The following is an 11,488-nucleotide window of genomic DNA, read 5'->3' on the forward strand; positions in this document are numbered from 1 at the left end:
TACTGTTACTATTCGTTTTATTCAGTGTACACTTGTTTCCAGTAATACATTTAACGTCCTTGGGTACCTTCCTTGGCATTAATTCAATGAATTGTCCCTCAAAATAAAGCCACATTCATTAACGTAACATGACGTCATTAACATTTAGTTCATATTTTTTATTGAGATTTGTTTAACAAGTTCGTGGTCGGGTTTGCTCGTTCCTCCTGACCACCTAGGGGGCGCTAAATGATGACAACGTAACTTAGTGGCTCAGCTCAGCTGCGCGCTCGTCATGTCGGCGAAGAAGAAGTCCAGGCAGGCAGTCCAGTGATTCTTCGGCTTCTTTTTTGCCTTTAATGAACACTTTTTGAGGTTCTTCGCTTGTCTTTTAATTCTAATTGAGATGGAAGTGACACTTTGACTGCGTCATGACTGCGTGACCTCGGCAGCTCTTTACACTTCAGGTAAACGTGTATTGTTTTGAGCTCGAAGACGTTTAGCCTGCTAAGCTAACATGCTAGCATCCGAGTTTCAGAGAATCCAAATGGATTTTTATTGCCAACGTCAGTCCAAATTACATTCACGACGAGAAATTTGGGGTTTGGGGGACATTTTATGATGGGGTCTTTTTTTTCTTTAAAGTACAATCTCAGTTTTAAACTTGCGTAAGTTTCTTAATATCTCTCGTATTTTCAAATGACTGCTATCATCGGAAAACTGGCTTAACACAGACAACATATAACAATGATGGTGTTTGTTTCATGTAATTCCTGTAATGCGTTAACTCCAGCTTTGTCATTGAAGAGCTGAGCGGCAGGCGGAGAAGAAGCGGGAAAGCGGGGACACACTGCACTCTACGCACTCCACCAATCACAGCAGGAGTAAGTCGCAAGCCTGTAGTGGCTTTATACTCTTTGACTCTTCGATCTTGCGTTCCGAAATTCTTGTGTTCCGAAATTCTTGTGTTCCGAAATTCTTGTGTTCCTTCTCTCCATCAGGTTCGCAGGCCGCTACGAGTGCAGAGAAGAAGGTAAGACATGAGATTGAGTGTCCAAATTTGTTTTGGAGGCGTCTGAACGTGCGACCGCTTTCCTTTCAGCTTGCTCAGAGAAGCAAAGTGGCGTGCGTCAAGTTTCCTGTGGCTTGCGCGCTTGTCCGGGCCACTTTCTCACCGGCTTCTTGTGCTCCTCCAGCACGGTGCCGACAGAGAGGAGCCCAACGCCGGAAGGACGGTTTCATCCACGTCAGACCAGGAGAAAGAAAAAACGGCCCAAGATTCCATTCAAAAGACCCAAGATAAAATATCTGCATCCTGGAACTTGTCACACATTGTGTCCTTGTCCAACGGTGGGAATGTTCAAGATGTTGAATTACAATCCAGCAAGACCGAGATTAAGCCAGAGCCTGAGGAGACTCTGGACATCAGGTCAGAAGACAGGAAGACTGCAGAATCTGAGGTGGAGGGCGGGAAGGCTCTGGTCTTCATGTCTGACACCAGAAAGAGTTTTGAGCAGAAACCGGACGGTGACAACACTCACAATGTCCGTTTCAAAGACTTCACAGATCAAATCAGACGACGACCAAACTCTTGAGGATGGATCAGAAGGTGGCAACACTGCCGATGTCCAATCAAAAGACATGACCACGTCACACAATCAATCGGAAGGTGGGAAGAGGCTGCGGATGGAGTCAGACAACGGGACGACCATTCTGGAGTTTGGGTCACGAGGCAAAAAGATGCTGCCAGAAAGTGACAAAACTGCCCAGATTGAATCCGAAGGTAGGAACACTTTGGAAAACGAGTCAAAGGCCAAGAAGAGAAGGACGGACGAGAGTGAGTGGGAAAAAGTGAAGATCGAGTCCAAATCCAAGAAGACTTGAAGCAAGTCGGAGGCACAAGAGAAAAACGCAGAGTCGACGTATCTCTTCAAAGACGTCAGAGCAAATGTCCCGGACCGACTCCAGTTGTGAGGAGAACTCGTGGGAGACCTTAAAGAGAAGAAGCGCATCTCCCGAGGACACGTAAACCTCTGCAGAGAACGACCCCAATCAGGTGCGACTTTCCTTTTGTTTGTGCCGGATGCATTTTGACGTTTGCAGGAAGCCGACGGACCTTCCGGTAACCCCACTGCAGCCCTGCAGCCTGTTGGTAAGGGATCCCCGCCGTATCAGGACCGGCGAGCTCGCCCATGACCACGTTGACACGTTGTGGATGCTCACAGGAAGCGAGTTTGTGCGCCCCGTGGTTGGCTACTGGTGCAGCTTGTGTCAGCTGATCTACGCTGATGAGGAAGAAGCCAAAGTGCAGCACTGCAGCAGCCGCCAGCACCGCCTCAAAAATCAGGTGAGCAAGTAGAACAAAGGTCAGGTGTCCATCGGAGGGCTTTTTCTTTTCTTCTTCGTTGCGTTCGAATGTGGCAAGCTACGTTGTCATTTCAGAAGATGAAAATGTGAGGGTACGTCGTCGTTCTTCATCGATTCTTACTTTGCCAATAAAGTGACAGGACTTGAAGTGTGTAAAACATTTATTTCTTAAAGCATGCTAACTTCGTCCGCCCACACTGCCGGCAACATCACATGAACAAAACGGTAACACACTTTGCAATTGAAAGAAAAAGAAAAGTGAAGGAATTCACACGTTTGTCTTCTTGGCTCGCTTCTTCTCCGCTTTGCTTTGTTCCTTCTCCAGATATTTCTGAAACGACAAAAGTCCCGCCGGTGACATTTCGGCCATTCTTGTGGCACGGCAGGCGATGCGCACGCCTGTCATAAGAAATTTTGCTGGGCCCAGAAATGATTGCGATAAACGATATTGCGGTTTGCCTATAATTGTTCAATATAATGATAATGGTATAATAAATACATCCAAAGAATTCCCACACATGAGCAGTTGCGTTGGGCTTTGATACCAGCTCCATTTGTCCGCATTCTTTCCAAATGATGGCGCTCCCTACTACTCAGCGGCCTTCACGCTGAATCTGATGCACCGCTGTTATGCCGGGCTGCTTTCCCCCGAGGATGTTTTTTTTTTTTTTTTTTATCCCCTGCCCGCGGGATCTTATGACTTTTACCACACAAGTGGCGATTTTTCCAAAATGTTCTTTGTTCCTAACCATAACCTTAAACATGTGGAAGAAAACCGAAACATTAACATTCATCAGTGGTTTGAGCTTTCTTTTTTTATGTATGCTGAGATTTCCTACTGCGTGCGAGGTCATTAAACGTGTTCTTGCTTTTCTTTTATCTGCGATAAAATTTCTTTTTCTTGTTACAAAACCTTGTTTCTAAAACTGAAAAACACACGTGTCTTCTTCGTGCGTTTGTTGAAAAACATGCGTACCCTGCGGCAGGGATACCGATTTTTCCGGGGGTAACTACTTTGGCACAGCACCGCCTCCAAGAGCGCGCGTCAACTTTGTCAAGACAATTCACCCCTCAATATGCAAAGCACGGTTTAGGAGTCAGTCGTGCCAGGAAAGTTAACTTCTTGCCCACCAAGTGTCCTTGGCAAAGCCCGTATCGCACTGAGCAGCGCAGGATTGCGAGTGCATGTAGCGAGTGTTGCCTTTTTGGCAGGCTTCCAAGCACAACACCGATAGCGGTGGTGCGCTGCTAGCAAGAATGCTACATGGCTATTAGCAGTGCTAATGCCGCGGCTCACAAATAAGAGAATTGCGTGTGCTTATGAAGACCCGATGCAAAGGAAAATGTTAAAACTGGTTTTAAATGCTGCATTACGGGTGGCGCCGTCGGCGCAGATGGCTGAGAATTAAACTTATCGAGCTCCTTTTTTATTCTGGTGCAATGAATTCATTTATTGCATATCGCGACAGCCCTCACCTGCAGCTTGTCGTAGTGCGCTTGGCTGCTGCAGTGCGTCTTCTTGGCCATGTCCTCGTTGGAGTAAAAGAGGAGGCAGACGCGGCAGTAGTAACCCATCTTGATGTGCTCCACACCTGCACCAAGCACAACCTTGAGTACCGGCCGTCCGGCAACCGAGCAGCGCCGAGGCTTACTCACCGATGGCGCTGTCGGGGTCAAACGGCGGCAGCGGCAAAGATGCAGCGGCGCTTTTACTCTCGTTGGGCAGGGGGGCGCTTGCTTCGTTGTGATCGGCTGCTGGCTCCTCCTCCTCTTCTTTCAGCTGCGTCAAAACACAGCAAAGGATTCAGCGGACATGAGACAGCACAACAAGGAACAAACCTGAGCGAAACGGACTTCCTGGCCATGTGGAATCCTCTGGGGGGTGTCCACTTCCATCTCCAGATGTGTACTCGGCGCGTTCTCTTCCTGTGGTTCCATTTGCTCCTCCTCCTCTTCTCCAGGTTTCTTCTGTTCCTTTTGGAGATCTTCCTCCGGTTGGACTTGCACTTGGGGCACTTGGGGCTTCTGCTCCTCCTCCTCCTCTTTTTCCTCCTGGGGTTTGACGACTTCTTGTGGTTCTTCTTCCTCAGGTTTCTCGACTTCTGCTTTGTGCTCGTCTTTCTCCTTGATTTTCTTGGCTGGAGGTTCTTCCGAAGACTTGGAGGGCTTTGGAGACGAGCTGCTCGACCGTCTCTTGGTGGCGCTGGCACAGCTATGTCTGCGGTGACGACACAAAGTTGAAACAGAAGCGCCCAGAAAACAACGAGGAGGCTGAGGAGGAGCTGACCCATATTTGAGCTGCGTGTACTTCCTGCTGACATAAATGAGAAGACGTCTGCCTTGCAACTTTGCCGGGTTGGTTTTGTACGTTTGGGCCATTTGATCCGCTGCCTCCGCGTTCTCCATCTCCAGGAAACACTGTGCACAAAAAGCACAAGCGTTTAGCAAGAACAAGTTTGGCGGGCGGACGTCTGGCGAAGGGCGTACCTCCCTCTTGATGGGGTTCAGGAAGCACTTTTTGACTTTGCCGAAGGGCTCCGCCAATTTGAGGACATCCTCGTTCTCGTATTTGCCGTTGGGCAACTGGCCCACGTACACCACCCTGCTGGCGCCGCACTGCAACTCCAGGAAGCGCTCAGATGAGCGCCGGCCGCTTGGCTCGCCGTGCGCGGACAAGGCCGCCCTCACCTGGATGGTCGGGTAGGTCAAAGAGTGGTTGACCCTCACCGGGCGCCCGCACACCGACGGCATGACGTTGCCATTGTAGAACTTCACCATCGCCAGCGCTTCTTCTTCGGTGGAAAACTGGAGGAAAGCCTGAGGCGAAATGGAGAGCAGATGAGTGCGAGCGCCATCTGTGACGGGAAGCCTGCAACTCAGCGGTGCGCCACCTCGGGCCTCCAGTCCAGGACCAGGTGCTTGACCACCTTCCCGAAGGGTGTGGCCAGTCCCAGCAGTTCGTCCAGGAACTTGTACCCTCGTCTGAAGCCCAGGATGTTGACCACCCGCAGCCCCTGACGGGAGGAAAAGCGCATACATCACTTTCCCGTCTTCAAATGTAGCCACTGGGCTCATTGGTCATTCTTTACGCCGATACGTACTCCCTTCCTGGATGGGTCTGCAGAGAAGAAGAAGAAGAAAGACTGAGCACGGCGGTCAAACGATCATCCCGCCAATTCAAGCGCTCCCACGATGGCTTACCGATGCCGTCAGACTGTCCTTCAGCAGCAGCAGCCTCTTTCTCGTCCTCGTCGGGGAGCTCGTCCAGCGTCACAAAGTCCTCCATGTTCTCCAGGAAGTCCTCATCCTGACCACACAAGACGCATCGGTCACGCCACTCACATGACCTCAATACGGTTTGTGCTTCCATATCTGCACGGACTACAAAAATCATTTGCTTTTCCTACGTCGAGACCGGCGTGATGCTGCCTTGCTCATTATTAGGCCACTGAGGCCAGGGACTTTTGGACTTGTCACCAACGCAACGTCGTGGTTGCCAGCATTTAGCGGCGGCTGCAGCGTTTGCAGAACTGATGCTAAATGCAACGGTTTGATGACTTTGGAAAAGTGTGCGCACTTCGATGCTGACTTTTTTAATAACGTCCTCAAAATCCGCTCCTACGGTTCTGACGTCACCTCGTCTCATTGACCAAAATCCAGAGAGAGCTTTTATACAGGAAAATAGTGTGCTGCTAAGCACAGTTTGATTTTCAATAATAATAAATACAAAAACCCAAACTGTCATTGTCCTAATAACACCAGTTTTGAAATCTTTTTGTATGTTGTGGGAAGGCGGGGCTTGCTGGTGATGTCATGCCTGTGGCCAAGTGACCTCCTCCGTTGGCTGCTTTCCGCCTCCTTCTGCTTCCGATCGCTGCTCCTGCGACTCGTCCCCCCGCTCAGCATCCACAGGCGCGTGTTCCGTGACGTCATCGTTCACGTCGCTATCTTTCTCGCCGTCGGCAGCCTGCGGAGACGTCTCCTTTAGAACAATCCTACGCAAGGCCTCCGCCCATCTTTTCGCACCTGGGCATCGTCACCTGATTTTCAAGGCCGTCTTCCGCTCCCTCGGGCTTCTCCTCTTCCGCAGCCACCTGGTGGGGTTGTTCCTCCTCGTCGGCACCCGTCGCGCTCTGACGCTCGTCACCTTCACCCTCCAGCACTCCCGCCACCTCGTCGTCGTTGTTGTCATCGTCGTCCGAAGCAGATTTGTCTGCGTTGTCGTCTCGGCTCCTGGAAGGCGAGCGGGATCGGGATCGGGATGACCTTCTCCTGGTTCCGACTCCTTCCTTCTGCCTGCGGTTGATGCTGTTGATGATGATGAAGAAGAAGAAGAAGGTGGCGACGGTGGCGGTGAAGCTGCTGTTCAGGCGGCCACGTTGCCTTGACGAGTGCCCGAGCGGACTCACTTGAGGGTTTTGTACTTTGTGCAAATGTTGAGGCGGACGGCTCGTCCTTTGATCGTGAGCGGATTCTGCATGTAGTATTTGACCATCATCTCGGCGTCCTCGGGACTTCCCAACTGGATGAAGGCCTGCTCGGCAACAGAAAGACATTCCACTCATCAGCTTGACGACACTTTGGGACCGCATACGCGCACGTTGACTTATTGATCCCGAGTGGGGAGACTCAAATGCAACGATACATTTTCAAAAAGTGTTTTTAGACCAAAGTCTGACAATATCACGAAATCCTGTTTTAGTGTTAAGTGCTAAGGCTGCACAATATGAAAAACAAATGGCGATAATGGTGCGTGTAACGCGCATACGGCAAAAGTGTGCGACAAGTTTCATATAGAATCGGATGCTTTTATCGGACCCGTCGCAAGGAACCTTCAATGTACGTCGCTATCCAATAGGAGAACATTATCTCTGAACAACAATCGGGAACGTTGAACACTTGAATATGGCGAGTGCATCACCTGGTCGGTCAAAAAGAGATATTTTTCCACCACGCCAAAGCGAGCGGCGGCGGTCAGCAGCTCCTTCTTCTTGTCTTCTTGTCTGGGCAGGTTGGAGAAGAAAATCACCTGGCTGTCGCGTCGCGGAGCTTCCCAGGACGTTCGGTCCGACGAGCGCTCTTCCTTCTGTTTGTCACCAAAGATGGCGTGTCAGACTTTGCACAGGTGGGCGTGTGGTGCCGGAAGTGGCGTCACCTGGATGACGACCAGCCTCCTGGACAGGTAGAAGGTGATGGGCTTGGCGTAGAGCGTCGCTGGATTCTGCTGGTAGTAGTTGACCATGTCCACGGCCTCCTCGTGCGTCTCCATCTCCAGGAAGGCCTGCCAGACACCGATGGGGTTTGTCAGTGCACACTGGCGCCCCCTACTGGGAAGGTGAGCTTGAAAACCTACCTTGGTCTTGAGGACCAGGTGCTCCTGCAGACGGCCGAAACGTTTGGCGAAGGAAAACAGAGTCTTGTTGCTGAGCGGCTTCCTGTCGTATTTCACCACCACCACTTGGCTCCTCAACTGCGGCAGACGCTCAACATGACGTTTGCATGCTTGACGTTTGCGTACTTTGCTTGAGGAGCTCAACCTCCATCTTGTCACATCGCTTAACCCATTAAGGCTTAAAGTGCCTGGCAAAACATGCCTCTAAAACCTCAACAATATTTAAAATAATTGATATCTCAGCTCCTGAAGCAGATAGAAACGTCATTTCAGACCTGTGGCGTTCACACAAACCTAACTTTATTATCAACCTTCAATATATCTTTTTTTTTTTTTTAATCAACAAACAAATGACGCGGTATATAACTCCAAATATATGTATTTACCTTCAACACTGAAGCGCATTTGGAATAATCTCGGGGGATCGAGCGGTAATTATTCGTCGTCCATTCAGTTACAAAGACGTCAAAATTGTCACCATCTACAAACATATTTCTTAACAATATGTCACTGTCTATTCATTACACTGATTCGAATTCCCCCCGCGCCGTCGTCAATCGCGTCATTTATTTCACAACTCCCGTGAATCTGCATCAACTATAAACGCTCAAATAAAATTCCAGGACGTGCTACGAGGCCCACGTCATCCTCTCGTGCGTATTCGGATTCATCTCATCGGCGACGATTGGTCAAAACATAACAAAAACGACATATCCGCTCTCCCGGCTTTAACGCTAGAAGCGCAGTCACGCGCTCCCGGCCTTAATGGGTTAAGGACCATCAACAAAAACCTCAAGACTGACCACGTTGGGTTCTGAGCGGTTCTGCCTTGCCATGCCGAGACCCAAACCCGCTCCCGATCCTGCCACACACAAACGGAACGATGGTCATCAGACATGACATCATCACATGTTGGAAAGGAGGTGCGTGCGTGCGTCTCACCCCAAGTGGACGGCATCCCCGAGGGGACGGGTCCCAGCAGCCCCGCTGCCAGGTTGGTAGACTCCATGATGCCGCTGAAATGCACACCGCATCAACATGTCATGATGATGATGACGCCACGCTCAAATTTGACCGCCACACTGGAAATCCATTTCCACTCAATTACTGACAAATCTACAATGTTTTACACTCACATTTTCTTGTGCCACTTTTGACACATTGAAGTTGTTGCATCAACTTGCGATTATTTGTAAGGGACGTGCACAATTTGAATTGAGATGCAAATTGGACGTATGTGCATTTTGGGATTGGAGTGAGAATGTTTGATAGCATTTTGCCGCGTGTGTGAATGTCAACGCGTGTGACGTCACGCGCGTGTGGGCCGTGCACAGCGGAATGTCATTCCTGCTTTTGGAAACCCGACACCCGGAAGTGTGGACCTTTAGCCAGCTAATGAAAATTAGATTCAAATGGTAAGCAAACGGGTCAACATTTGCTGGTTACCTTCTGCCTGGAGCGCCACCGACATCCCACTCGGGGTACCTAAAAGGTCACGACAAGGAGACAAAGGTCATCCATCCAAAGGAGAACCAACGCGTGTGCGTATCATGTCGTGTGTTAGTGTGTGACTCACATGTTGACGAGCACACGCCTGTTCTCGGCATGTCGAAGTCCGTTTGTGTGTTGGCTCCACTCCTACACACATGCACACAAAATCAGCTCACGGTCGCGTCACTACGGCAACCCAACGGCGCCACCATCTTCCCCGTTGTGTGCATGTGCGTGTGTCCAAAGTGTACTTTATCGTTAAATGTGCACGATTAAAAAAGGAGATCATCCATGACAGCAAGAAGACCAAATGGAGGACAGGCCACAGGGCGGACCCATGTGACTAAAAGATGGCGGCAGGAAGGAGGTGTGGCTTTACTCACCATGCTGGAATGCACATCAAAGTCACAAAGAGAGCACACGTGCGGGAAGCGTGGGGGCGGGGCTCCCAAGAAGTCTTGGACTTTTCCCATGGATGGGGAGCCCTTCCTGCGCTGCGAGAAGGTGGGCTGGGACAGCAACGCCCCCTGCGGACCGCCGTAGGAATCGCGGGGCGAAAGCTCGGTATACAACCTCTCTCTGCCGCCACCGCCAAAGTTCAAGCCCGCTCTGCGGCTGACGGAAGCAAAGCCAAAGTCCGACGGGTCCGAACCCTGAGCGAACGAGGCACCGCCCATCCTGCCGCCGTCGTCCCAGCCGGAAGAGGCGGGGCCCCGGCCCGTCTTGCGGTTCTTGAGCTGCAGGAGGATCTGAGGGAGCGTGTCCACGTTGATGTCCTCCTCGGGAATCTGAGCCAGAACGTCCAGATCGGCGGGTGACAGCCCCAAGCTGGCGAAAAGCTTCATGGTGCCGCCAAGATGGCCGCCGCCGCCACCACCACGGGGCATATGAGGGCCGCTTTCCTGGTTGTCAGCACCGCCGCCCACCCCCGAAACCCCGCCCCTCATCTGTCGCACAGACCGCTGCTCGTTCATGCTGAAGTTTAAGGACCCTGCGGCCAGGTGGCCACGCCCCGCCGCGAAGCCTTTTGGAGCGCCGTCCATCACAGATCAAAGACGTCGAGAACAAGTTCAAGAGGCGTCCGACGCAAAGTCAAGTCTGGAGCAAAAAGGCAAGCGGAGTCCTGAAAGACAAGAAAGTGAAGGACAAGCAGACATTGTGGTCTTCGCTCGTGTCCACAAAGACCGGCAGCTACACAAGCGTGACGAGGAGGAGGACAACGGGAATAAAAACATCCTCTGCAGACACAAAGCAGGAAGCTCGAAGTAGAAAAGGAAAGTCACGTGGTCAGAGAACCGCTTGGGTAAGTAAAGTAAAGCAGGAAACATCTTCATTGTCAATAGAGGAAAAAAGATTTGGACAAATTGGTCCAATCACGTTGGATCCAATTCAAGGTAACTTCCAGTCGACCGACGTGTTCTAACATGGAAGCAGACGCGCTAACACCTAGTTGTGCTAATGATTAGCAGACGTGCTAACAGGTCAGGGGTGCCACTAAAGCGGTGGTAGGGAACCCTGGTCCTCGAGAGTTTTCCATGTCTCCCTCCATCAACACACCTGATTGATGAACAAGATCGTACAGAGCTTGCTGATTAGCCGATCAGTTGAGTCCGCTGTGTTTGAGGAGAGAGACATGAAAAAGAGGCAGGACAGCGGCTCTCGAGGACCAGGATTCCCGATCCCTGCACTAAAAGCTAACGCACTCGGTCGCAGTTAGTACGCTACGCACTCAACATGTCATCGCTTACAGCTCGACTTCTAATGCACGATGGTAGAAAATTTATATATATTAAAATAATGGGGGTGAAATGGAGCGTCGCCAGAGCTAACGTTAGCATTCATTAGCTCGTGGAAATACGCCTGTTGTAAGCCACGAGAGCTAACGCCAGCGGCCTTAATATTCTTGACTAAATACAACACTACAACATAATAAAGTGCAGCTAGATTTATATAAAGTGGGCTAAGTATAAAATATGAAATGTTAACGTTTAATTCTTCCTACCCGTCTTTGTGTCGTCCGCTTGTCGAGAGCTGCAGAATGCGCTAAGCGACGATGCAACTCTCGCGAGATGTCTTCTCATCAGTGACGTCACTGCTCTGAAGCCCACTCCCGCCAGTGAAATAAAAACAAAAACACGATAGAGAGATAGATAGATAGAGAGATAAATAGCACAGCTGAATTATTCCTGTCGACATATTCAAATATTGTCAATGGGGGCTCGGCCTTTAGGCAAGACTGGAAAATGCTATGGTAGGATG

The 11,488-nt window shown here is 50.5% G+C and overlaps 2 protein-coding genes across 4 annotated transcripts in view; one reads left to right on the plus strand and one right to left on the minus strand.

Annotated features, from left to right (window-relative positions):
* LOC144056529 (uncharacterized) overlaps positions 1–2,494 on the plus strand; it is a 24,749-nt gene extending 22,255 nt beyond the window's left edge. The window contains exons 3-6 of the mRNA XM_077573441.1: positions 787–863; positions 981–1,012; positions 1,176–2,131; positions 2,205–2,494. Of these exons, the coding sequence (XP_077429567.1) occupies positions 787–863; positions 981–1,012; positions 1,176–1,574 (508 nt within the window). The 3' untranslated portion in view covers positions 1,575–2,131; positions 2,205–2,494. The remainder of the gene's footprint in view (positions 1–786; positions 864–980; positions 1,013–1,175; positions 2,132–2,204) is intronic.
* On the minus strand, positions 2,490–11,332 carry matr3l1.2 (matrin 3-like 1.2). Of its 3 annotated transcripts, XM_077573694.1 has the most exons (22): positions 11,232–11,332; positions 9,613–10,352; positions 9,315–9,376; positions 9,185–9,223; positions 8,681–8,754; positions 8,542–8,600; positions 7,700–7,816; positions 7,502–7,627; positions 7,268–7,432; positions 6,756–6,880; positions 6,387–6,654; positions 6,164–6,313; positions 5,548–5,653; positions 5,448–5,464; positions 5,238–5,360; positions 5,035–5,163; positions 4,834–4,962; positions 4,634–4,764; positions 4,201–4,564; positions 4,003–4,126; positions 3,823–3,938; positions 2,490–2,677 (listed from the first exon to the last, which is right to left on the minus strand). In XM_077573694.1, exons 2-22 carry the CDS (start codon positions 10,270–10,272, stop codon positions 2,615–2,617), a joined length of 3,147 nt encoding a protein of 1,048 aa, XP_077429820.1. In that variant the 5' UTR covers positions 10,273–10,352; positions 11,232–11,332; the 3' UTR covers positions 2,490–2,614. The 3 variants fall into 3 exon arrangements, with proteins under 3 accessions (XP_077429820.1, XP_077429819.1, XP_077429818.1); XM_077573693.1 differs by having other exon boundaries at positions 4,834–5,163; positions 6,179–6,313; XM_077573692.1 differs by having other exon boundaries at positions 4,834–5,163.
* Between the last annotated feature and the right edge of the window lie 156 nt (positions 11,333–11,488).

Source organism: Vanacampus margaritifer, chromosome 8 (assembly GCF_051991255.1).
Source record: "Vanacampus margaritifer isolate UIUO_Vmar chromosome 8, RoL_Vmar_1.0, whole genome shotgun sequence".
NCBI classification, from domain to species: Eukaryota; Metazoa; Chordata; class Actinopteri; order Syngnathiformes; family Syngnathidae; genus Vanacampus; species Vanacampus margaritifer.